Source organism: Symsagittifera roscoffensis, chromosome 1, assembly GCF_963678635.1.
Source record: "Symsagittifera roscoffensis chromosome 1, txSymRosc1.1, whole genome shotgun sequence".
Lineage (NCBI taxonomy): Eukaryota > Metazoa > Xenacoelomorpha > Acoela > Convolutidae > Symsagittifera > Symsagittifera roscoffensis.
The window spans coordinates 87,568,686-87,596,236 of NC_087062.1; the positions used below are offsets into that span (position 1 = coordinate 87,568,686).

At 38.0% G+C, this 27,551-nt stretch overlaps 2 protein-coding genes across 2 annotated transcripts in view; both read right to left on the minus strand.

Moving 5' to 3' along the window:
* Window positions 1-27,551, minus strand: part of LOC134851623 (uncharacterized) — a 421,621-nt gene that overhangs the window by 193,322 nt on the left and 200,748 nt on the right. The window lies entirely within an intron of this gene.
* Window positions 1-27,551, minus strand: part of LOC134851609 (cilia- and flagella-associated protein 47-like) — a gene marked incomplete in the record, with an annotated part of 58,116 nt that overhangs the window by 21,401 nt on the left and 9,164 nt on the right. Inside the window, 25 exon segments of the mRNA XM_063867764.1 lie at window positions 686-879; window positions 1,285-1,722; window positions 2,370-2,396; window positions 4,775-5,044; window positions 8,473-8,505; window positions 8,916-9,201; window positions 9,815-10,017; window positions 10,314-10,498; window positions 11,253-11,731; window positions 12,010-12,241; window positions 12,762-12,917; window positions 13,223-13,459; window positions 13,594-13,817; window positions 14,133-14,366; window positions 15,240-15,339; window positions 15,568-15,795; window positions 16,032-17,382; window positions 18,969-19,225; window positions 19,500-19,679; window positions 20,671-20,959; window positions 21,686-21,819; window positions 23,287-23,409; window positions 23,818-24,023; window positions 24,380-24,634; window positions 25,178-25,407. Of these exon segments, the coding sequence (XP_063723834.1) occupies window positions 686-879; window positions 1,285-1,722; window positions 2,370-2,396; window positions 4,775-5,044; window positions 8,473-8,505; window positions 8,916-9,201; window positions 9,815-10,017; window positions 10,314-10,498; window positions 11,253-11,731; window positions 12,010-12,241; window positions 12,762-12,917; window positions 13,223-13,459; window positions 13,594-13,817; window positions 14,133-14,366; window positions 15,240-15,339; window positions 15,568-15,795; window positions 16,032-17,382; window positions 18,969-19,225; window positions 19,500-19,679; window positions 20,671-20,959; window positions 21,686-21,819; window positions 23,287-23,409; window positions 23,818-24,023; window positions 24,380-24,634; window positions 25,178-25,407 (6,551 nt within the window).

The following is a 27,551-nucleotide window of genomic DNA, read 5'->3' on the forward strand; positions in this document are numbered from 1 at the left end:
ATTAGTTGAAATAGTCTGAAATATCATCTGAGATTCCCTGGTTCTAGAACACTATTCAATTATTTAGTATGGTTCTAATACCTATTAAGCGCGCTCATCCATAGTATCAACAGCTCTTCAGTAAGATTTGACAATTTAGAACAAAAATTGAAAAAAAATGCAGCAAAATCTATAATATGATTTTAATGTAGGAGAAAATCTAAGATTTTCTCGAGGAGGAGGGAAGTAAATATGTCAAAAATGCGTTTTCTGGCTCTTCTTGATAAGTTCTTCCAGACGAATTGCAAAGCACAAGCGATCAAAATGCCGTAACGGTGTCACCAAAAGCGGTACCAATATTTGCGACTTAGTTTGGAAAAAAGAATAGTCACACTATTAAAAAAAATTCGAAAATTGCCAAATTTTTGAAGAAAATATAACAAAAATGCCGTTTCTTTGGGCTTTTTTTGCTAGGTTGTTCCAGACGACATTCAATTCTAGTACTTATTGGCGTCAAAATTGCCTTGAGAAAAACTTGAAATTAACCAACAAAAAAAATATAGTTGAAGCGAAGAGGTCAAATCGCGGATGCTCCCATCCATAAAATAGGCTTTTAGTATATCTATATAATAGTCTTCTATAATAGGATCTATATAATAGTCTTTTTGAATAGAAAAAAATAATTGTGATAAGTGTCGTAGTTCACCTGAACCACAGTCTGCTGGGCGGGACATGAGAACTCCAGCATGGCCGTGGTGCCCTCGGGACTGACTGACACCTCGAGGTGATACAGGCGGATGTCATTGGGACTCCGCAACACCAGTCTGCACGTGTAGTGTCCCACTTGGGGTGCCTTGAATTTGATGGGCAGCGAGATGGTTCCATCATCCAGGTTCAGCCCTGAAAAACAGAACCACAGTTTGCAGCTGAACTATGATAAAATGTCTGCCTTCAATTTAACTCACTTTTATGTACATTGTTCCAAAACTTGTTGAAAGAACTAGTTAAAAGCAAGTTTGCACGGTGAACACGCTTGAAACTTACATAAAACCTTATTCCACGTATCATGTATCTTCTCCCATTTCAGTTATAGAGTTTCTTTCCTTGTTTTGTCAAAAAAATAGTAATTGTTCTTCATTTCATTACTATCAATTTTTGGAAACCAACATAACAGTCAGTTACATGCGAGTTTTTCATTTATCGAGATCAGACGAGGTTCTCAAAAACAAGTGTCATGGACTCTTTCTTTTTATTTTTGTTCACTTTTGTCCCTGTCTTTTTTTAAAAAAATTTAGCAGCACTTGCCTAGATCTAGCAGTGACTTGGGAATGATTCCCGCTTGGTCCTGCGGGGACTTCTTTCTCTTCAGACCATCGTTGATCGGATGTGGCACAAACACAGACTTGGGTACTTTGAAGAACATAGACGAAGCGTCACAAGTGAAATCAGTACCATCTGGGTTCAACGTCATCTGAGCTAGCAGGCGCGACTTCTTCTTCGGGTTCAAGTCGGGTTCGGCTAAACTAGCCACCGCCGCCGTCACACTACCCGACGCCAGAGTCCCGGTGAGCTTGCGTCGCGTGAATTCTTTCTCACTCATGAGTTGTTGAGCTGCCACTACCAGTGCGTGTTCGCGAGCCACGTTCGTAATGGGAATGTGAAGCGTTTCTGTGATCTCCTTTTTGGCTTCGCATCGCAGGTATACAATTCGGTCATCACCTCCGTACAGGCCTTGGCTACCGCCTATGATCACATTTGAAATAAATTTAATTAAATATGAAAACTGATATTAAAAAGGCTGCAAATTTTCAACTTTGAATGTCACGAACATGTTTTAACGGTTCACTTTCCAACGTTGTTAGCTTAATAGTCAAATAAACTTTCAATCTACGAACGAGAGATAAATTGCTCGTGAATCATTGTTTGCAACAATTCTTTAGATTCTTTGATATTTCTCCAAATAAAAATGGCTGCTAATGTTTCCAGTTGTCGCTTTTTGCCGGTTGCCCGGAAAGGCGAACTGAGAAACTAAAGATGAAAAGGTATTTTAAAGTATCAATGCCTCAAGTATCAAGAGAATTTTGAGTGTGACGCAAGGGTCTTGGAAGGCCAATACATTATTCTTGATTTTTCTTGCAACATTTGCATTAATTTTGCAAGATTCTTGCAAGACTTGCATTCATCTTGTAGGATTTGCATTCCTTCGCAAAAATCTTGCAAGATTTGCATTCCAAAAACACTAAGGTGAAGAAGGAGCTTAGTGGTGGCAAATAAGACATCATGGGGTCTCATTCGAATGAAATACGTGTATTTCTGTGCGTGGGTTGTGATTGTACAACGAACAGAAAAGGGAAAATGATGAACTTGATTGTATCTAGTGGCTCGTTTACCTTTTTGTTTGACAGGCACGCCAGCGTCTACAAACAAATTTGCAGGTTTTTTGTTTCATTTGAAAACTTGTTCTTTAAATATTCTGCATATTTTTTGTTGCGAACACAGGAAATGGGGAGAAACTTTGTCACCGGGTGTTTAAGTTTTTTTATGCCACAAAAAAAATCAAATACCACGAATAATCATCGGAATGGGTCAACTGATATATCATATTAAGCTTTTTCTGTCGTGATTTGAATGAACGACTTCAAGAAATCTTCAGAAACACTCTCAATGTCGAGAACAACTGGCTCGACATTTTGATTTTTAGTCCAACATCGAGCGAATAAAAGGAGACAGCAGGCTTCTAATAGCGGGTTTTTAGCGTATTATAAAAAGCGTAAATCTTTTAGTTTTCACATAAAATTTAGTTTTACTCCAGTAGAATTAGTTTTCGAAGATTCTATTAGCGACTTGAAAGGATTAAAAAACTTTCTAAATATAAAGTTTTTAAAACAGAGGCGAAGCTGTGCTTCGCAAACCATAGCGAGAACACTACAAAAAGCAGCTCTATAAATTGCAATAAAAAACAATAGATATAAGCCTCGAATTCGTAAAAATGGCTTACTTTTCGGATTCGATCTGCGACCTAGAGATGACGAGTCTCACGCACTAACCACTAAGCCACCAGCGCTTAATAAATAACAAAAAGTAGCTTCAAATAAAGCAGAGAACAAATGCTAAGAAAATTCCAATGCTACAGATCGCGATTATAGCAAAACTGCTACCAAATGAACACTTTTAATGAACACTTTTATTTGCGAGTAACGTAACCAAAAACGGAGGTTCGTACTAATACACTTACGCTCGCAAACTCGCAAGTGTATATACATTAGTGGAAATAATTTGAAGAAACTTCAGATTTTTTTTTTTCATTTTTTTCCTCATTTTTCGAAAAGAAGTGTTGTCGAATGTGCATCATTTACTACAACTACCAAATCTGACCAAAATTTAGACTTTAGTTTAGATCTTTTTTTTGCAGCACCAACAAAACAGCGCAATTTGAAAAAAAAACGAAAATATTATTGATTTTTTAATGTTATGGTGACCAGAATTTTTCTGTGCATTTTGTACAACAACCAGCTATGGGTGGATTTTTTTTCTTCAGACAAATTTCGACTTTTTAACTAGCCATAATTGACGAAATTTTTTAATATAATTCGAAAGGTATTGTTGCCCTGAGCTCAAATTTGAAAATATATTTCAGCTGTGATTTTTTGTAGAGTTACGGGGGTTTAAAGATTGCCATTTTGGCCAATTTGGGACAATTAACGCGCGATATATTTCGCTCTATTAACGCGTAAGCGGAGATTCAATCCGCCTTAGAAATCGTTCCAAATTGGTTGATTGAAACTTACTTGCCATAATTGATTTGTTACAAGAAGCGAAATCTATCCTTCTGTACTTTATATGGCGTGTGGGGGATGATTTTCATTTAAAAAATTCAAAATTAAAAAAAAATTTCATTTTGTTTTATTTTATTTTATTTTTTTAATGTTATTACTGCTCCATAAACCTTAAAAGGCAGTCGGAACATTCAGGGCTTCGCCGTGATACGCGCAGTCTTGTTTACTTTAAATTTGAGCTCAAATTTTTTTCCACTTTCTTGCTCGTAATTTTTTGGTGTCAAATGATGTCAAAAGCTTGTGCGGTAAAGGTGGATTTTCAAGTTTTTCTAAATTTGTCAATTTTGGACCAAGTTACACTACTTTGAGAAAATCTCAACGATAAAACAAAAAAGCAAAATTGCTCGAATCAGTGTGAAGCGTTAATCATCGCAAATGGGCAAATTCGTCGGAACCGCATAGTTTTGCTGAAAATAAACACACGCAAATGATTTCGGATGATATAAAAAATCTATCAAGGACCAATTAAAGTTGAAATTTGTCTGCGAAAAAAAACCACCACGAGCACAAAAAATCTTTTACTTTCTTCGGCAACAAACGGTCCTTTCGAGGCAACAAACTAACTATCCAACAACCAATCAAACTTGAACGAAAAACAAAAAATCTCACTTTTATACCTCGATTTCAAAATAGTATTTTGAATTGGTTTTACGACTAAAATGGAGTTTGGAGTGCAAATTAATTTACACCTTTTTTGACTTTTTCTTGTAATGCTTATAAAACCAGCCTTTTCAGAGTTTTTTCTGGACACAAGAGCGCTGTTAGTAGTGAGGGATCTCTTTAACTTACAAAGGGGGTAGGGATTCGTCAACAGATACGAAATTCGCATGCGATTAACCACTGAATTATTGGGCGGATGTTCGTTAGGGTGGAGGGGGGATACCTAAAGGCAAGATACTTTAGGGGGGATAACTAACGAGATCCGTGCGGTGTGATACGTTAGAGGAAAATCTACTCACTGGCTGCTGCTGCACTGGAGATGCGGTTGCTGCCCTGCTCAGCGGGCGTGAAGAATGGCACTTGTTGCGGGAGGGGCAGACCAGCAGTGGCCTCGATGAAGTACACGAACTCCCCAATGTGCTCATTGATGAACACGATCGAACATGGTCTCTTACCCTCTGCGAACGGCAAGAACAGCACACTCAGTCGGCCTCCTTTGCCTCCCTTGGCTTCCAGGAAGAGAGACTTGGCGCTGCAGTAAAATGAGTTCAGCTCTTTCGGTTTCTGTGCTGAAATAAAAACAATTTCTATTCAATCTGTGCATGGTTTGTTCGACTCTTTTGAGCAGACACTTTCCATGAGCCGAAATGAACACAAGAACAATGAGCTAAAATGAGTAATGATCTGAATGAACTATGATCTGATTCTTCATTTCATGGCAGGGATAAGAAAGTAACAATTTATTTTGAAAAAAAAAATTAAAATTGTTTTGTTTAGTTATTTATTATCCCAGTTTAAAATTTGTTGTTTTAAAAATTAGACAACTCCACATCCCTCTCCCACAGAAATTCGACCCCCTCACTGTCCAAAGAATACCCGTTTGGTATTATACGACCGTTTTCGGCCTATCGACCCAAAAAAGTTTCCGGAACGTGCCTTTGACGAAAACAATCACGAATTTTGAAGGGGGAACGCGTGTCGAAAAAATGTTATGTTTTGGTGAGCCGAAATAAATATAACTCAAATATATCGAAATCTTGACAAAAAAAGCATTTTTCGTGTTTTTTTTTTCGAAATTTTTTATAATGCTTAGGGAGAAATTAGAAAATTAATTTGATTGGCCTGAAAAAAAAAGATCGAAGAAGCTTTTGAATTTTTTTTTGAAAATCGGAAAGCAATGATACTTTTTTATTTTTTCAGAATATAAGGTTATTTCAATACATTGATATCCAACCCTGCTCATGATCATTTTCGAGAAAATTCAAAATGAGACAAAACTAAATCATTGCATCAGATCTATCAGCTCATTGACAATTGGCTAATTTGTGCTACAGAAGCTATTCCATGAGAGAAAGCACTGAGATAAAAGTTCGAATCATTGGTAATCGTTTAAAATTAACTGCTGTTATGATAGCATTATTGAACAATTTAATAACTGGCCAGCAATAAAAAAACTGGTTGTCAATTCATAACTGCAGTTGAAACACCTTTCTTTTATCGGACTTATTGAAATCTGTTGAATTTGGAATTAACTAGGCTGAAGCCTCAGAAATTTTAACAGGAACCGGATAATTTACAGTATCATTTTAATATATCAGTGGATGATGTTTTAACTGAGCACATGGTAATGAACGCTTTTTTAGCTATCAAAAACTGGCGTACTTCGCAGGCAATTTTCTGGCAAAAGCTTATCTGAAAGTCCGAAACTCTCATTCTTAAGTTAAAATGTTATAAAAAACAGATCTTAAAAGTTAACATGTCTTTAAATCAAATACGCAAACTACAGAAAAAAAAGACTTACGTATTTCAATTCAAACCTATTGAAAAATCAAACACTTAACCCTCCATATCCCAACTTCGTTTTTTGATAAGGCTATTAGCTGCTTGCGAGAAATCATAACTGGACACAGAGGTTAAGCAGAGCTACATAACAGAAACATAGCAGGGTAAGCTAGCCGACAGAAAATGAAACAAAAGCCGCCAAGTTGAAAAAAAAAATCAAAAGAAGTTGACTAGACCTGCCAAAATTTTGATGATGTTGTCTCAATTTGTCTCGAATAAAGTTCAGTTAGGGCAAAAATCTATTTAAGCAAGTGTATGTGAAATTACTGAAGGAAAAAAAACTTACGAGGCAGTAATAAAGCCGGAAATGCATGAGCAGGTACCCTTAAGACAGAAATTTTTGTGTTCATTAGACATAAGTTTTCAAGCCCTCCTCTCAAAAGCACACAGGTACAAGAAACTTTTGGTTGATCAAACGAACGATGCAATTTGAGGCCACTAAGTTGATACAATGTGTCAAAATCGGATAAATAGCAAAAAAAAACTGAAAATATACAAAATCGGAGTGGATGAATTACCAGTCAACATACAAAAAAATCGAGCATTATGGCGGATATGCTCAAATAAAAAATGCAAAAAACTTTTCAAGTGGCTGACGTACTGTTAGTGGCTGAAGTACTGTGAAAGTTATTTGCCTAGAAAAAAAGTCTTATGTTCCAATTAGATAACGATTGCTGTTCGCAAACTTATATATTTAAAAATGAAAAGAGGATTTGCACATAGAATATTCAAGAGGCAGCAGATAATCGAGGGAGGCGGATTTTCAGAACAATTTTACACAGAAATTGATTTGAAAAAAAAACTTTTATTTAAGAAAACCATCGACTACATTACATTAATCTAAAGCTTTATGCTCTATTGTATGGTTTTGAAACACCATAGTTCTTCGAAACACTTATTCTAACACAGAGGCGAAGCTGAGCTCCGCACCACTTGCGATGCAATACTCGAAAAAAAATGGCCGAAAAAATTTCAAAAAAAAAGTCGATAAAAAAGAAAATATTAACCGAAAAAATAAACGTTAAAAAACTAGATTTACTCAACCAGAAACTAAAAAAGTAATACAAAAGAATGTTAACATTTTCCATCGAAAACTCAACAGGTGGTTAAAAAATATGTTTGAGCAGAAACCGAATGCCGCATTAGCAGTACCAGTCAATTTGGTGAGAAATTTACCAATTAACATGCCTCAATTTATAGAGCGGACGCATTTTAACTAGTATACGAAAAATTTTAGTAAAAACATCCGACCGTGCTCAGGTTCGAACTCTCTTATTTTGTTGCGGGTCTCCTTCCCTACCTCTACGCTACAGCTCCACGATACCTTGAAGCTAAAAATTTATTTGTAAAATAATAGTCTGTGTTAATATCCTCCATTGGCTGTACGTAATAGCTGGTTATTGATCAAAATAAACATTTTCAAAATGAACACTAATATTTGCAACTTGTTGGAAAAAAAGAGAGTTCATAGTAGCATACAAGTTTTGCTTGCGTAAATAGGCCGTATATTTGAAATGCTAACATACTCAAAATATCTCTGTTCAAAATAGCTAACATGCTAACATATTCAAAATAGAAAAACCTGGTGGATGAATGAGTCCAGGATCCAGGAGATGAGTCCTGTGCCTAAAGTTATTTACGGGAAGAAAGTCTGGAACCCGATTGCAATACTCTTGCTCATCGCAAGGGTAATCAAATATCTAACTATTTTTGAACTTAGCGTAACGATGTCTCTAAGATGATATACATGAATTCTGTCAAAATCTATTAGTCAAGATCGCAAATTGTTTGAAGAAAAAGCTCAAGCAGCCAAAACATTCTGTGACTTTATTCGAAAGACGAAACGAAAATTAAAATTCCCACTTTGAAAATTTTAAAAGAAAAGTTTTGATATTGACCTTTGCAAGTAGTCTTCATGTATAAAACTATCTGATCACAGTTATGAATGCAAGATGATCCACTTCAAGCAAAGTTGATGTGATTTCTCAAGAAGATGAGAATAAGACCAAACAACTAACTGAAAAGAAAGGCTAAAAACACCTTCTATGGTTGTTTTATGATTGTTGACAAAATGCATTCTACATTTTTCTTCAGTTCACCAACTAACTACACGGATTTTTGACCCGAGGTGCCTCAGTTCACCCGGGATAGCTACCTTTGAGAAGTTTGGCCCAGAGAAAAGGCACAGCTAAACAAAAAATGAACAAATTTAAGCGCGATCAAATCTAAAGGTAACAATTGAAGCATGGTTGTCATGGGTTGAAGATGGCTTTGATTGAAGAAAGAAAGGTTTGAATCAGTCATCCTATCGATATATTCAAAATCATAATTGGTAGCTGAATACATCATTTTCAAGGAAAATTCTAGTTGTTTAGTTTTAGGGGTGGAAATATTTGACATTAAGTATTGATCAATTCGTAATATACATTTTTAATCCCATCTGAAAAATAAACATGTTTTCATGTCATTTTACGGAGAAAATTTGAAAAACACTCAAAATTTGACCCAATCGAAAATTAATACATGTTCTCTCAATTTTTAAAACATGAGGGCCAAACAAAACTTCAGAAATAATGAAAACTTATGAGCAATACTAACTGAGCAGTATCTCTGGATCATTTGGAACATACTCCTCCACAGTCTCGTCCAAGTATGACTCATCCAATTCAGTCTTCGTCTTCAGGCCGTGATCTATCTTAGACTTCACTTTGTTCAGCTTAGACCCCTTTGCACCAGAGCTCAGAGCGGCAGCTGATCTTGGGGCTCCCGAGGTGAATGAAGAGTTTTTAATGGAGTTGGTGAGTCGACTCACTGGCGAATCGGCGTCTGCCGACTCCACTAGCACCACTCGGAAGTGACCGGCGGCGTCGAATGGGTTTGAGACCTTGAAAACATAAATATTCACACTTTTTCCGAATGATAGTCCCGAGGAAGTTTATCAGCGATGAAGATTAACATAACATTCGGACGAATCAGACTTGAAGCTGACTGTTGTCCTGTTTGACGATGAAATTTGCTCGTTGTCTGAGGGTGGGGCAACATTACCCAGCCCAGCAAAATAACCAAAAAAATTGCATGTAGTTCTTAAGCAGGGGCACAACAGCGGTTCGCCGTGATGAGCTGTACAGCTCGTATGTTGGTCCTATCCCTCGTGGATAAATGATGTTAGTTAGTTAGGATTTTACTTCACCACTTAATGAGACCGCATTATAAAATCTCAGTTCGGTTCAATTAAATTCAGATACAATTAAGTCAGCTGATCAACACCAGTTCCATATCTTTCTATTTCTTTGGCATTTCTGCGATTCGCAGAGAATCTATGAAAGGCCTTGCAGCATGTCTAAGCATAGTCCGTTTCTCTTATTTCCCCAAATTCCATACTGAGTTATTTCTATTAGAACAATTAATTTTTACAATTTTATTCTTTTATTATTTTCATCCACACTTGATTAAATATTTTTGTATCTTTTCTTATCAGGAGTTCTCCGAGTGAATACCTTGAGGTTGATGTTCTGCATTTCGTAGCAGGGCGACTCCGACTTGATGACCTCAGAATGAGTCACTGATTCGATCGTCGTCTTCAGATCGAACACCAGGGTCATGCCGAGGGTGCCTCCGATGTTGCGGGCCACAAGACACAGCACCGCATCAGCCGGACGCAGGAAACGACTCTTAAACTGGATAGTCACGTTCTGCTCTCCTAAAACAATATGTAGCAGATAAATCTTCCAAGTTATCATGCAATTGCGTCGAATGATCCGAGAATGAATATACATTGGATGCATTTTGGAATTAACTAAGAAAAGTCAAAGATTAAAGGGACTAGCTTAAAGGTTTAGAAAGCATGGAACATAAATTACACTCAAATTAGCAGTATTTAATTAGTTCAAAATTGTTTACTGGAACGTTTCTGTATTGCTCAGTCCCAAAATGGGCTTTAAAAATTGAGTTTCAGGGGCAGATTTTTCTTTTTCGCGACCATGATCAGAGATGTACCTTTGGGACCGACAGTCACTGAGTTTCCCTTGTTGAGGTGGAAGTCCCTGGCGTCTTTTCCGGCCACGAAGGCGTGGTAGTGTATGGGCTTAGTGGCCGGGTTGCCGACCTTCACTTGTCTGGACACAGTGCCATGAAGAGAGCCCACGAAGTCTATGTTGGCACGTGGAACGTAGTGCGGCAACCTGTTAACATGAACCAGTCACGCACATGTAATTTGTGAATTCCGCGCCATCCCGCTAATGTTTAAGGTATTACACATTGGATTCTAAATTAAAAACAGATCATAGGAAAAAAGGCTGTTTTGGACTCCCTTACAAAAATGCTAGAACACGATATTATTAGTACCCAGGAGCTGTGAGCGTAGTTTAATTGTTCCGTCTTTCGATACGAAAGTAACGGAATATTTGTGCTCGGGGTGGGTTTTTTTTTCTTCAGACAAATTTCGACTTTTTAACTAGCCATTTTTGACAGAATTTTTTTATACCATTCAAAAAGTATTGTTGTCCTAAGCTTAAATTTGAAAAAACATTTCACCTGTGATCATTTTTCGTAAAGTTATGGGGGTTTAAAGATTGTCATTTTGGCCCATTTGGGACAATTAACGCGCTATATAATTCGCGCTCTTAACGCGTCAGTGGAGATTTAATCCGTCTTAAAATCGTTCCAAATTGGTTGAAAGAAGCTCATTTGCCATAGTTGATTTGTTATAAGGAGTAAAATCTATTCTTCTGTAATCTATATGGCGTGTGGGGTAATGATTTTCGCAAAAAAATCTCAAATTTTAGAAAAAAAAATTCATTTTGTTTTATTACATTTAATTTTTTTTGATGTCATTACTGCTCCATAAACTTTAAAAGGCAGTCGCAACATTCAGGGCTTCGCCCTGATACGAGCAGTCTTGTAAGATATTTGGCAATTAATGGTCTCTTTTCTGACCTGTCGAACAAGTGGGCGACTAGCATCAACAGGGGCACTGGGTTCGGATCGGTCAAGTCAATGGCCTGGATGTCGTAATCCAGTCCGATGAACTTGAAACAGTTGGTAATGGTGAGAGCATTATGCAGACACTGTTCTGCTGTATTGGGTGAGGGATACATATACTTCAAGTGAGTCTCAATTAAAAATGGGCAAAAGGATCCGAGCAAAGAGCCAATCACGAGGCCGTCCAGAAGGTCAAGATCAAAGTTCACAATCCAGCGAGATGCAGGAACTCCTCCCTTGACACAGTTGCGCCAAATGTTCTGGCGTTCGTTTTCGTAGTGGAAGTTCATCCAGGCCAGCAGAACTCGTTCAGGGTATCCGTAGATGTTACTACAGTTCGGGTCCGAGCTGACACTGGGCAAACTAGGCTGGTCTCGGTTGGTGCTCGGCTGCGAGCGGAATACCTTCATGGATACTCGGCCCAGGACGAAGATCTAAAAATTAACAATCACACTAATTTACATGCTTTTATTTTATCAATCTGACGCCTCTTCGAAGAGAACTGCATGCAAATTATCTTGCACTTACAGATTTTTTTAACCTGTTCTCGTTTTTGGTTATGCATTTTTCCGTAATTAATTTTCTTACCAAAGAAGAAGAAAATTTAATCGCAGGCCCTAAGCTAATGCCTGTTTTCGCTACCACCATTTTGGATACACTCGGGGTAAGACTGAATGAAAATCAAAAACGTTAAACGTTATACTCTTAAGACCTTGTAAATCTGCAGCAACACGTCTGTCCACGCCCTCTTGGATACACTCTCGAAGATGATCTCGTTGAAGTCACGTGACTTAGATTCACCTGCTCCCACAGCTCCTATTCCCGAGCCAGCGCCCCCTCCCGCCCCAGTTCCAAAACGGAGTGACCCCTCCCCCACTCCCATGGTGACTGTGCCGCCTGCAGCCAACGTACTGTCGTCTTCTTCGTCTCCTATACTCTCCGGTCTAAAATTTTCGTAAAAAATAGTTTTTTTTTCTCATTTGAGTTCATAACCCGATCAGTTTCTAAGACTTTGCAAGCGTTGAACAATAAATCAATATAAAAAACAATACACCAGTATTAAACAATATAAATTAAAAAAAAACGATTTTCCAATAGATATAGAGCTCAAGTTAATCGACCTTGCTAACAACTTAATAATTAAAACATCAGTGAACTTGACACTTTTTTTAGGCCACAAAATAGTAAACGGGTGCAAACGCTACTTTTTTTGACGGAATTCATATCTTAAAAATGCTTAAACCATCAATATTTCATGCGAAACTGTCAAAACAGAAAATTTGATTTTTTCTAGATGGACTGTCTGTTCCGGTGTCCCACTCTTTAACCCTACGATATTTAACCCCCTATGTTTACAGAACCCAAATGTGTCCCTAAAGAACTTTGTGTCATTTATAGTCGTGTCAATTGAAAAATAAAAACAAGTTAAAATTAACGAATGGTGTAGCTTGCAATACTACAAACCTGTCCTCGGCAGAGGTGTGAATGGCTCCTCTGGACTGCAGTTGGGCCAGGGGGTCAGAGACTGCACTGTGTTCGTGTAGGGACACATACAGTCTGTAGTCGGCCGGCTCCAGCAGGTACTCCGCACGCACAGACGACAACATCGCACCCTGACTCCTGACACACAGAAAAGAACAATTATTAACATTTTGAACACCAATATGCTACAGTTTTTCTCAGATATTCGGCCCCCTGACAGTCCAAAGGATCTTCTTTGGTACTTTTTTACTACACACATTTTTTGTCCATCAACCCAAATCGTTGGCGTTCTCCCTTTAACCATGGGGGTTAGGTTATTACGTTCGATTGGTGTGCAAGTCTGAGTTTTTAAAAATTCTTCGCTTAAGCTTAACCTCGTGATGGAAGGCCGAAATTGGGGGGAAATCTTTTGATAATTAGCAATAAAATCTGCAAGTACTAACTTGAGATAGTTGAGCATGGTTCTGTGTTGCCAGTAAAGACTCCACATCCTCTCTTTTGGGTCAGAGGGCAGAGGCTGGTTGGAGGACACCCCCGGCACTGTCTTGCCCCCTGTGAGATTGGAAAACATCTCGTAGATTGTCTTCACATCCTTCCTTGAAGAATTGATCTCGGGTGCTGCTCCCTTTGATACTGTTTTTCTTACATCACTCGTCTGCTTCTGAGTTTTGTTCACATTACTAAAATATTACACAGTTAGAAATTCGAGGTTAATTATAAGTTAAATCACCTTGACAAACTATTTCTCAAACCAATCGATTGATTTAAAAAGCAACCGATTATTGAACAAAGGATGGTATTGGACTTCACTAACCCTCTGAGTCCCTGGGGAATGCGGATGGGGTATGGTCCTCCCGGCCACCCGTGCTGACTGAACCACCTCTGGGTGGCACCCAAAACATCCTGGTGGAACACGGCCTCCTCCCCATCTCCCATCGGGAACACAGCCGAGCCCAGACCCTGCCTGGAGGCCAGGGCAGCTGCCGTGTATTCTTCCGGGTGCATAGCAGAAGGTTGCGGAACTTCTTGTCGACCGGACTAGAAAAGTGAAAACATTTTATTCACGAGAAAACTGAAAACATTTTATTCACGAGAAAACTGAAAACATTTTATTCACGAGAAAATTGAAAACATTTTATTCACGAGAAAATTTTACGCATATGAGAAATGAGTTTAGTTTTTACCCACAATTGTTGAAACTCGCCAAAAATTTTAATGCCACACCATTTACAAATACGAAAAACTAGCCATTAAAACTTAGATAATCTTAATGAATATTTTAAGGTTATAGTAGTTTTTAAAAAAATTGAAATAAAAAAATACGACTGAAAAAACTCGTTCAATTGTTTTTACTTGTGTGTTATTGAGAGCTCCGTCGCGAGGTGTGCTTGGGTAAGTAGATCCCGAGTAAGTCGTGGACTCTTTCAGGGAACTTGAGGCCCTGTTGAATGTAGAAGGACTGCTGGTCCTGCTCGGATCCTTGCCTGACATTGGTCGTCCCAGAGGAGTTCCTACTGATATCATCATGGGGTCCCCCGCAGACAGGGATTCCTTTGACTGAGCCTTCAGACCTCGGAGAGATCGACCCTGCAAACAATTGAAACTTTTTTCACCAATAGTTTGGTTATTTAACCCAACAATCACTCAAAAGATATCAAAAAGTTCTTCATTACGAGGCCTAGGTGTGTCATTTTTGCATAGCACACTTTTCTGCTAATAAGTAGGCGGAATCCGTGGACATGCTTTATTACATGGATCCTCAGAACCCTGTTGCGGAATCCGTGATCAAATGTCTGCAATTGCGGTACGCAGTGTCAAAACAACGATGTCACGGAATACGCAACATACGTTTTTGAGACGAATTCTGCGGAATCCATAGATTTTAATGAACAGTGTAAAATGTTTGTGCATGGAAACCGCAATTTTGTGGTGCACTGTTTACATACGGGATGTTTACAAAAAAGTGGGACCTCACGACGTGGGTATTAGAATGTTCATTAACGTATTCTGGGCCTTCATGTATTCTAGAAGAATGAATAATTTCACGACGTATATCTACAAGATGGCTCTCTAATTTAAGACCATTAACCTCCCTGGCACACTAAATAAACTGAAAAATAAGTGATCACTCCAAGACGACACCATACAAAATCAACTAAATGCACTCAAAACCTATGAATAACTAACCTCAGTGACAAGTTTAGACATAAATTGCTACAAGCCAAACAATAAATGTTTTTAAAGTTGCAGTCAAACAACGTTTAATAAAAATTTCGAAGCAGTTCAATCCTTTTTAATTTCTAGTACATAGAAAACAACAGGTGAAACAAATGAGAGCTTACGTAATTGATTCTCTGGCTGTTAGTAAAATTAGATTAGATCTATGAGTATACATCTGAGTGTGTAAAGGGGGGGGGGGGTGTAAGAATCATCATGTTTGTTTAATGTGAGTCAACTGACCTGTTCGGTGGTGATTTTGAAGTTGTCGCGGTGTTTGGCCAGGAATGGGTAACAGGTGAGGATGCAATTGTCAGCACATGCAGTCACCATTACCTCAAAACTAAACAAAGACAAATCATATTTTACGGGACATCAAAAACATGGATGTCACTTTTACGTAGTGAAAAAATAATTAAACAAAGGCGAAAAAAATCTTCACAAGTCTTTGCAAAAAAATGGACCAAAATTTATTTAAAAAATTTAAAAAAACAAGTGAACGCTCAAAAATTTACAAAAATGCTGATAACTACTACAGATAAAAGCAGATACTTCTGGTGTTTCAGCCCACCTTCTGTCGGAAGAATCGTGGAATAGAATGGGAAGTGTGAAGGACACTGGCTTGGAGGATTTGAAGTAGAGAGTATAGTTGAGAATGCAGGCCTCGTTCATACACTCGCGTATCCGGTTGTAGTTGCTGCTGCTACTTGGCAGACCTCTGGGCTTAATTTTGAGACAGTCGATCAACTCGCCGTCCAGAGACTCAATTTTGGGCAACGAAATAGTCAACTCCGACTCACTGAAATAATTCGCAATCAAAAATTTTACTCAGATGTTCAAGCTATATAGCCATTAGCTCTGCACTGGCTCCTCATTTTATTTTTGTTTTTTTTTTTCAAAAAAAAATTATACCATAACTACAGCTTTGAGCTTACAACAGTCAGAAAAAAAACTTTTAAAGTTGGAGACCCCTACCAGTAATTAATTTGTAATTGTCAAAAGGTAAAAATTTAGCACTTTAAGAAGTGTTTTTACCGAGCGTAGGATCGTGCAATAACACTGAAGTCGGCCGTAATTTCCGCTCCAAGTGGCACCGGCATCAAAATGATTCCCGCCGGAGGGTTGAACGTCAGCGCAGGCGCCTTATGCGTCCCACTGAGTGCCACCGACCGGAACGGAGTCTCATCTTCATTGACGTAGATCAAAAGCTCGCCGCTGTAATCTCCTGTTTCGTTGGCCTTGAAACTGACCGAAAGTTCTATTTGCTCCTGCACTTCTAGAGACCCGTGCTGAGTTGTTTCATCATTACCCAAGAAGAAAACAGGCGCGGTTTCTGCATTATCGACCAACACAGCTCGCCACGAAACCTGTTTTGCAATCGCTGTATTTTCAATTGTAAACACAACAGGAGCACTTTCTTCATCCGGTAGCTCTTCGAAAGAAGACTCGAAGTCTATTTTTGTAGTTGAGAGTTTCAACGGTTGTCGGAGCGCCGTCGCTACAACTCGACGACGAGGAGTCACGACTTCGAATGGCATCACTCGTGGCTTGTTAGTATATGGAAGCGAAACTGTTCCTGCTCGAGATCCAGGAGTGGAAGGGAATGGGGTCGGAGCAGGAGTCGGGGCTTCTGTGTCGTTGATTGCGACATGTAGTATAAAATCATATGAAGCAACCTCAGTTGGTTTAAACTCGAGTGCGAAGTTTGCGCTCTGCTCACCTTCCAATATAACAGTATATACCCGACTGGGCGCTTCAGCCGTCATTTTCAACTGGACGTTGGAGTCCAGAGATTTGATGCCGAAATCTGGATGCCTGGTCAGATCTAGTTCTACTCTAGCGTCACTGGTAGCTCTGTTAATCATTTTGAAAGGCGAAGTAACAACTGATCCGCAATAGCATCCGCCAATTTTGAATGACTTCACGTCTAGTTCTACACTCGGGGGTTCCACGACACCTCCGATTCTCAGATCAAGAGTCTTCCAGTTTCTAAAGGATACCATTAGGTGTGAATCGAATTTGATGACCTGTGTCGGATGCAAGGAAACAGTAATTTCCTTGCTCCCACCGACCGGCACTTTTCCATATATGGGCGAGATTGCTAGACCGTCAAAAGGCGCGGGGTCCACGACCTCGAAAAACGCGTGGTTCTGACTGGGGTTGTATAGCACAGCCGTTCTAGTGGTGGTCATGTTCAGAGGGACGTTGTCGAACAGTACCCTTCTGTCTATGAATTGTACTTGTGGTTGTCCAAATTTGGCCGTGCATTTCAGTTTGATTGAGTTTCCGCCGTGTACTTGGAGCACGAATTCGCCCGCATCACAGGCTGTGTAGGAAGGATGGAAGACAACTTCGCAGATGAGCTCCTGAGATGCCTCGACGCAGCCTACAAAAAACGAAAAATCATATTTCTAAACTGATAAACATTTGTTGAAAAATTTGGACTGCAATCCAAATCATGATGAAACCCGAAACACGTTTCAAATAGATAAGAGTTCTCTTTGTGACCTAAATTTATGAAAAAAAATTGCCTTGCTATAGTATTTTTGCACTGTTCGCGAGTATAATTAATTAGAACGAGTGAAACAAATAAGATTTGAATGATAGAAAACAAGTATCACTTTTCGATTACATTAATTCAAGTTTAATAATCCAAAAAGATCTTTTTCTTGAATTGAATTTTTCTATTTTATGTTTTATCCCTTTTCTGATGAAAAAAGGAACAAGCTTCAAAAAGACTGCCTCGGATGCAATGCCTCTGTGCAGCAATTACAATGCGCCCCAAAGCACACCTTGAGATTCGTGGAATATTCTGGTCAAGGCAAACCGCGACCCCTCAAGTGAATACAGCCTATACAATAACAACAACAACAGGCTTCGAAATGATTTTCGAAATCTAAATAATTTGATGGCAGCTTGAGAAAGAACAGTACAAAGTCTTGAGAAAGCGATTTCTTTGTGACGAAATAACAGCGAAACAAGACTGCTCGTATACCAGGGCAAAACACTGAATGTTCTGAATTCCCATTAACTCGTCTCGAATAATTTTTGTTTTTGAAATCTTGACAAACTTTTTTAGGCTGATATTATTAAATTTCAAGTGTTAAAATCTGAGTCAAGTATGGAATCGATAAGATTAATTAGCTTACCTCAATTCATATAGAAACGATTTGTAGCGCGGGATAATTTGCCATGCGTAAAAAATGCGCGTTACACTTTCAGCATCAAAGTATAAAACAAGCAGTTTAGTAGGATTCGATTCACAGCGAATGTCAAGTAAATATAGTGGCGAGGGCAACCCTCTTGTGAACACGAAGATTCAGGGATCGAGCCCCGAGAATTTTTTTTGAAAAATGGTCTGAAAGAAAAACCTTACGAGCATACTTAGTCTTTACTTTCTTCATAAGTTGGAACAAAAGAAAACCCGAATGTACATTCCTCTTTTTCTTCGAACGTTGGAACAATAATACGTACAAATTGTTTGCCTGGTTTACTTTCGGAAAAACTTTTTGGTGCGGAACAATAATTCGTGTTAAGCGTTCAGCATCATAGATAGAGTCTTCAAAGTATTAAACGAGCAGTTTAGGAACGCATAAAGCAAATTCAGGATAGTGTGTAGCATATCCGCTATGGAATTTCTTCGAAATTCGGAACAAAAATATACGAGCACAATAGAATGAGCAGTTTTTTAACACAATTTTCTTGACTATTTTTTTAAAAATTAAATGCTAAATTTGTAATAAGTTAGCTTTGAAGCCTCCCCGATAGCAGTGAGATATTTTAAGGAAAAAGTTTCACTCTTGTTTTGTTCCGATTACTAGTGGAAATTGTAAAATACAATGTTTCAGATGGCCCAAAAATTCTGCTGAAAACGGCCATTTGGAAAATTGAAATATTAATGAGTCACGCGGCTATGGCTGTGGCCACGAAAAAATTTAGAACAACCCAAATTTCCCACTCATCCCACCCTACCTGTCGCTGGCCGGACGGAGAAAGCAGTGCCCTGTTCCCCAATGATGGGACTCCATGTGAACTCGGCCGCGTAGTTCCTCTTGTTAATCAGCGTCACAGTCTCCCGGAAAACAATAGGTCCTCCGCCTGCCGAACAGCCTCCTACATCCGGACGCAGTACTAAGTCAGTCTCGCTCAGTTCCAGTGCCACCGGGACCACATCGGCGTAGACCAGAATATGGTTTACATGCGTATAGTTGATGGTGTAGGAAATGTTCCTAAAAATTAAAAAAAAAAGCAACTAGTCGCTATGCTATCTAGCTAATTGTGACATCCATCGAAAAAATTTGGTTGGCTTTCAAAACAGGTAGACTAACTTTTCGATTTTTGTGAACCCTTAGCACCAACCCACCCCCTCAAAATATTCTAGACCCGCCCCTGAAAATACTTGATCTTGGATTTGATTTGATTAGATTATCTGGTGGCATTTTCCTTTTCAGTTTTCGAGGAGTTGATGACTGTGTAAGCATCGAGTGCGTGAGACTGTGTTACCTTTGGAAGCGTCCCTTGGTGTTGCTCTCGAACACCAGTGGGAGAGTGGCCTTGGAGTGGGAAGGGATGACCTGAGTCAGGGGACTGGTCTGTCTCAACTCCCTGCAGTCTATGTTCACTGCCAAGTGGATGTGTTGACCCAAGTTGTTCGCGATCACCAGGTCTTTGCTGTTCACAGACCTAGACACACACAAAACCCATCCTAGCCTATCATTAAAAAAAAGAAAATATAATAATCTTACAGCCACCAAATAAAAATCTGGGAAGCAGCATGAAACCAGGATGATACAGTTGTGAAAAGTCAGGTTTATAAACAACGTGTCATAACTAACACACGAGTATAAAACTCTTAAAACAAGTTTGTCAAAGTTGCATGCCCAATCAAACTGTATTAAGAAGCGATGTTGTCTTGTTGTTAAGTAACAAAAAAAAAACTAAAAAGCTTTAAAGAGATAAAGTTTCTTATTCTTTCACTGCTTGATCAATTTGTTCTCAGATCTATTGGTTTTCACGCAAACGACATTACAAAAATCCGGGGTGCGTACAGTAAACCGATGTGTCAGTAAATTACCAGATCAGTAAACCGATTTACGTAATAATTACATCAATTGCAGAATTAAAGCTTTATAGAATAAATGTTTTCTGAGCTAGAACAATAACTTTAAAACCACGGGGCGCATGGGAAGAGTTATCTTATTCCATTTTAAAATTCAATTTATGTTTTAAGGAAAAAAATTGTCATTTTGTAAAAATCTCAGTTTTTAGCTAACGTGATTATGTAATTAAATCATGAATTTTCGGTTTACTGATCTGGTCCGCACGTTTTCGGTTTACTGATACATCTATTTACTGATCTATCGCCAAAAATCCGTTCGCAACTTAGAGGGAACCCCCTAAAAATAATTTTAAATCGGCCATCTATAGTTGCGTATTTCAAGTGACAACGACATACCAATACCGCCGAAAAATCTAAGCTTCCTGACAGGAATATATAGCAAATATGGGAGAACTCTCGACAATCCACTCCCCTATTGTCAAAAACATAGACAAACAACTCGAGAAACCTCTCAGAAAACCTTGAAAATTCAAAAACCTTTTGGAAATGCCATTTGCAATATGAGCTATAAAAACGTTTGTATTTTCGTATAAATATAAATTGTAGATGAATTGCCTTAAGCAAATCTGTCCGTAGTCGACCGAAGGTGGTCCCACAACCACACTTCGCAGCTGCTGTGACGTCAGAATCTTCGCACAGTCCACCTTCTCCTGATTGGATGACGGCTGCGCATTCAGTCCATCCACCACTTTACGTCTACTCGCCTTCTCCTCCAACTCGTTCAGACTCTTCGCACTCAGAAGTTTGTTCACGTTCCCATCATCTGCTGCTCCTGTGTCTCGGCTGTCACCTTTCTGCTTGCCAGTCTGACCAGTTTTATTCGGCTTGCTCTTACTGTCGGCTGCTTGAACGAAAATTACCAAAAATGAAAAATGGTATTTATCAGATTTTATTCAAATATCGCGTGATACAAACGTGAATTTAACAGAACAGACCATTGCAAAAAACGTGCAAATAGAAGAAACCATCAAGAAATTTAACCAAACAGAACCACATACGTCAAATTGTACTTTTAAGCAAAACTTCATTTAAAAATCAAAAACCCATTAGTCTAACTAATGAATAGATATAAATCACTCGGTTCCAAACTGCATCAGAACTCTTTACCGCATTGGAACATTTCGCTTAAGTTCCTTGTCCAGTAGTGGCGACTCAAATCGTCGAAGTAATTCTCAGAAGAAGCTGTCATGAAACATTGTCATAAAAAGGACAAAATGCTACCTACATACATCAAAGCGCGACCATGTATGTCAAATTAGAAAATATACAGATTGATCACGTGAACATAACTTAAACAAAACAGAGGAAAGGTCGGTTATACCCTAACACATGCCTCAAACGCCATGTTTTTAAACTAATTTCAGACATTATTTTAGCTTGGCCTAAATTCGCAAAAATTTATGATTAGTTTTGATTTAGTTTATGATAGTTTTCATTGTGTCTAAATTTTGTCATATCTTGGAATTAGCTAAGCGGCTAGGCATAACTTGCGTTTGAGTGACTAAGCTGAACTCCTTAAGATCAATATCGGGGGGGGGGGGGGGGGGAGGAGGTAGAGGGGGGCTCATACCTTTCATCTCCTGTTCCAGTTCCGCAACTGCCGGCCTTGGGGGTTTAAGTCCATTGGCCGGCTTCAACCCAATGTTCACAGGGTCACTCAACTCCATGTGTTGTTTGGTGTCTTTCTTGTCCATGCGCAAATTCCTATTAAATCAAAACAGTGAAGTAAGGAAAAAAACACTTACTGTTTTCATAGCATTAGCTGAACTGCTTCGCATTTCTACGATGCAAATTTCCGTTACAGTACTCAACTTATTGTCATCGATTAGTATAAAAAAAAACATAATTATATATTTTTTATTGTTCCGACCATTTGCAAAATGGGGAGGAACTTTGTATTCCAGTGTTTTAGTTTTTTTTTTGTTTTCCACGCAAAATCAGGTACCACAAATAATCATCGGACTGGATTGCGTGATATATCATATTAAAGCCATTTCAGTCGTGATTCGAACCAAAAAGAGAGTGAAGAAAGTTCCAAAATTTTTTCTCCGTGTTGAGAAAAACCGGATTGAATTTTTTGATTTTTCGTCATAATTCGAGCGAATAAAGTAAGCGAGCAGGCTTACAACAGCTGAATCAGGCCTAATTTTAGACCTTAAAATTTAATTTCAAGCAAGTAAAACTAGTTCTTGGAGTTTTTTTTAGCCTCATTTTGTGAACCAAAACTTTCAAAAAATCTCTGAAAAAAATATTGAAAAAAAATTTTTCTGAAACTTTTTTTTCTAGTTTGTCTAGTACTTTTTCCACAAAAACTTTGTCCAGTTTGCCTATATTGCTATGACTGTCTAATATGCCTAAATAATATTTTTACGTCAGCTCCTTTTATCACACCAAGCAAAAAACGTTTTTCAATTATTTGGAAAAAAAACTTTCTAAACCATAGTTTTCTAAAGACCATGGTCGGAACATTCTGTGCTACTTGCTCAGTAACCGGCAATCCTTGTTTTTCTTTTTTTTGTTTCCACGCAAAATCAGCTACTACAAATAATCATCGGAGAGACTTGACTAATATATCTTATTAAAGCCTTTATAGTCGTGATTCGAACAACATTAAAAAATTTCATAAAAAAACCCAGGGTCAAGAAAAACCGATTTGAAATTTTTGGTTTTTCATCTTAATTCGAGCAAATAAAGTGAGCGAGTAGGTTTACAATAGCTTATTTTAAAGACTTAAAAGCTAAAATAAAACGTAAAAACCTAGTTGCTCTCGAGTAACGCTAGTTTGTTTTTGCATTTTAACGCTTTTTTGGAATCACAAACTTCAAAAAATCTAAAAAACTGCAAAATTTGAAAAATTTGATTTTTTATTGATTTTTTTTTTTCGTTTTTCTAGTAATTTTTCTGGAAAAATGGTTTTTTAATTTGCTTATTTTACTATGACAGTCGAACATGCCTAATCTTAAGTTCTTCGTTCAGCTCCTTTTATCACACCACGTCGAAAAAAACACACTAATTTGAAAAAAAAATTTGCTGTATTTTTAAGACTATGCTCGGAACATTCTGTGCTACTTGTACAGTAACTGGCTATCCTTGTTTAATGCTCTACAAATGATCGCCATAAAAATTGAAAACCAACATCCTTTCTAAGTCCACCAGCTGAACTTAACTGACCTCGTGTGTTGTATGTAGTTGATGTACTTCTCCTTGTGGGCTTTGACCTCTCTCGCCTCTTCCTCCGAGTAGGCGTAATCAGGGTCCACATACGAGTATCTATTCGTCTGGGTAAACAGTGACCTAAACGAGATAAAAAATTAAACAACAGTCATTGAACACTCTTCTTCCAACTTCTCAAGAGGACATCAATTCATTGACATGTTTCAACTTTTAGAGTCTGAAAATTGGCTGTTCTGAACCAGAGCTATTAACACTGTAATCGAAAGGCACACATGAAATAACTCAAAATAAAACTTCATATTTAGAAAGCTGTTACCATGTAAATCTTTTGGGCTTCGTGTTTCAGTTGAAAAGCTCAATGCAATACTTCATGGAACTTTGCAGCTCTAAGTTTTGATCCAATCCAGGTGCAAAATCCAAGTATAAATTTTTCTCAATTCGCTTTGAACGTAGTCTTAGCCTCATCATTAGAACGATCAACACATCCCCCCCTCCTCAAAAAAATGATACATCCCTGTTAGAACTAACTTGAAATGTGTTCCACTGGGTCTGACACTGACTGCCCTGTCATTGGGGAACGAGACAAGGGTGGTGTCTTTGCGCATGAACAGCTGCTGTTCATTGAGCTCATTTCTGTTCGCGTGAACAGAATCAACACGGGGTGCATTCAGAACGGCACACTTGGGGGTGAAGGGCTTCAGTTGTTGCAGGGTAGTTTCCGCGTTGGGACCAACCTACATGACAGAGACGAAATTGAGCTTCGCACCACAATCGATGCAAAAAAAAAACAAACCAATTGCCAAAAAAAAACGACAATGAAAAAGTTTCAGAAGTAAAACAATTTTAAGAGAAATAACGACCCATTTTCCATCACAGTTATGATTCATAAGATTTAGTTTACAGACACATTTATGATTTGTTAATTCAAACTAAGATAGAATAAACCCAGGAGATGAAACTTATTCATTTCTCGAAGCAGAGGGAGAGAGAGATACGAATTTTGGACAATTTAAGAGCGTGACAAATAAGCAGACAATATTTTTAATGGCAAAAATACTTCAACCTATGATAGGCAAAATAATCCACCAACCTCGTTGTGCACTAGTGGAGTGATTCCTGGGTTGTACTTGATGGGTGGTATTTGGGTCACTGGTTTGCTCTGGCCTGTCAGGGGAATGTAGATGGTGTGAATTGGGGTCAAAGTCAAGGTCATCGGAGAAAGAAGGGCTGAAGATGATGAGTCACCACTGCTGTCTGATGTGTTGACTACAGGACCCAGTATTTCAATCAGTTGGGTCGTGTTGAAAACTCCAGCTTGATTGGGTAGGAAAGAGAACAGAATTTCCTACAAAAACGCCAAAACTCAAGTAAAGATGATTTCAAAACCAGAATTTCTGGCTTAAGATTGGTAATCAAACGAGAAAGCCCATTGAAGAATTTTTTCTCAAATTTGGCCTGAAGTTACAGTAAGTAGGTTTGTAAGTTTGTTCTTCCAAACTTAGTTGGCCCGAGAAAAGGTCATTTAAGACTAAGAATTCTTTTTTATTCTATAGTTTCATTCGAAATTTTTTAAAAGTGTTGAACTTTGAGTTTTCTTAACCTTACCTCAGAATGTGAAACTTAAACAGAAACATGTTGTGTGAAGATACTCAAAAAACTTTAAAAAATATCGGAAACGTTTTTGATGTTCATTTTTTTTCAAGTTAGTAAAAGCTTTCAAAAATTTACAGAAAGCACCTTATTTTTCAAAATCCATATTTCGAGCACTTTTCGTAGTCCAAGTAGAAGCCGAGTACGCGTTTCGCTTTTATTTTTCGCTATTACTTTTTTTCGCGTTACTCACAGAGTGGGTGAGTGAAAAACGTGAGTGAAGAGATACTGGCCTCACCTGGGACTTGCTGGGTGGGATATTTCCCTTCTTGGGGTCGGTTGAGAAGTGGGCGACTCTTTTGAACTTGAAGTGGATAGGGAGGGTGTCTGACTCATTGGTCAATTCACACACCAACTCCCTCCTCTCCCCCACCTCACACTCCTCGAAGTCGAAGCGTCTCAAGGGGGGAGTGAGGGACACCAGGATGGGCAGAGCAGTCCCCACCAACGCCAACTCCATCCGGGGGACTAAGCGATCATCATTACACCAAACACAAAAAATATTTTGCATAGTAACCTACGCAAGCTTCATGTACTTTTTTGTTAAAATCAGCATAAATATCTGTAGCAAAAACTGATAAATTTTGGGTTTTAATCATAGAAATTTTTTTTTTCATTAAGTTTAATACCATGCAAAGGAAGATCACTGAACTGTCTTAGAAAGCAAAATTAATAGAAATAATTTATGAGCAATAATAATGTTAATTTTTGCACAATTTTTGACAATGTTTTCTTACTGAGGTCATTTTTGGCAATTTCAGGTACACTGGCCCACCCGTTAAATTATTTTCAACACAGGCTAATCCGAGCTCCGAGCTTCGCAGCACAGCGATACCAAGGAAAATACCAAGAATCAAAAAGATAATGTGTCTCAAACGAAAAGTGAAAAGCTTGATTGAAATATTATGTTGAAGAAATTTTAGGCGAAAAAAACTATAAAAATCATGTTGCAATAGTTATAGAATGTAATTACCTAAAACATAAGAAGGATTTGGGCTACTTGAACTTCACTCACTTCTTTTTCATAACTAACTTAAAGAAACCAGAAGAGAGAAATTTTTGTTTAAAAAAATGAGATCAAAAACTCCTAAAGGTACTCAAAAACGTTGATTCAAACCTTGCAACCGAACAACTGCATATTTTACTGGAACAATCCCGGATAAAAAGGCCCTATCCGAGAGTTGCTATAAATTAAGATCAAAAGTAAATAGAAAAAAATTTAAAAACTGAACAAAAATATATGCAACAGTTTCAAACAATTGGCAAAAAAATTTTGCCAAAAAATGTGGAAAAAAAACATCAGCAAAAGAGAACTACCTTCCTGAATCTCGTGCGACAGTTAAGTCAAAACTGCAAAAAAAAACTTTTTAAGTTTATGAATATTTTCGAAAATTTTCTGCCATATTAAAACAATACGCTATGCCATCAACTTGAATCAATTTCATGTGACATTGATCTAACCTATTACACATCAGACTAATTTAACCTGAAATTAATGCCAAGCGCTTTAAGAGCAAAAAACCAGAAACCATCTATCCGAAAAAGTGAAAAATTAGGGCAGCAAAACTTTTCAACAGAAAAATTCAAAAAAGAAATCGTTCTATTACCAAATAATTCGGCGGGTATATAAATTTAAATCAATGAAATATGTTTCAACACTTGAACCCTTCAAAAATTGATATGAAATCAGTAAAACTGACAAAAAATCAATTTATTTCTTAACATTTTTCCAACTGTACACATTACCACTTCAGAAGCTCTAGACCAGCTGTTAAACAACAGCTGTTCAACAAGCTAATTTGCTTTAAAAAATGGAGATTTCAAAATTGGCACAAAAGCGAACTTCGCAAACACTAACGAGAACACAAACAAAATCAGTTTTATAAAATGAAATAAGAAAAAGTAGAAACAAGCCACCATTAGTAAGACTTTGCAACGTATCGGATTCAAACCTGCAACCGCGTGATTTGGAATCTCTTGTCTTGCCCTCTCGGCCATGCCACGGACGCTTACTTATCGGCAAACACGAAGTCACGAATAAAGCAGCAACATATGCTAACACACTTGCCAATGCTATGCAGCAAAAGTGGCACCAAATACAAATAGACACAATTTCGCATGTAATAATTTGGAATATGACAAACTGAAAGCCTCCACAATAACTTTGCATGTAATAAATTGGAAAGCAGAGAGCCAAATTATGTCTAAATTATGCATTTCAAAAAAATTGAGATATATTGATGTTGAAAAACTCTGAAATCAAGTTATTTTATTGTACTGTTGTTTGAAACAAACACCCTTTTTCGGTTCATTTGATGAAATAAAAAAAGTATCAACTGTGTTAAATTGTTCCTAATCGAATGTCAAAGCACATTCTATTAAAAAAATCGTATAGATGCCACCAAAAGTGGCACCAATGATTGCGACTTAGGTTGGAAAAAAATAGTCGTACTATTACTCTACTCCCGCAAAAGTTCGCAAGTGTAAAGATCCTGTGAACAAAGTTGTTTACGGTAAAAAGTCTATTTTACAATAACCGATTACAATACCCTTGCTAATCGCGAGGGTTATAAAAGGCACCTTATGTCTGGGCTCTTTTCCAGTCCATCCCC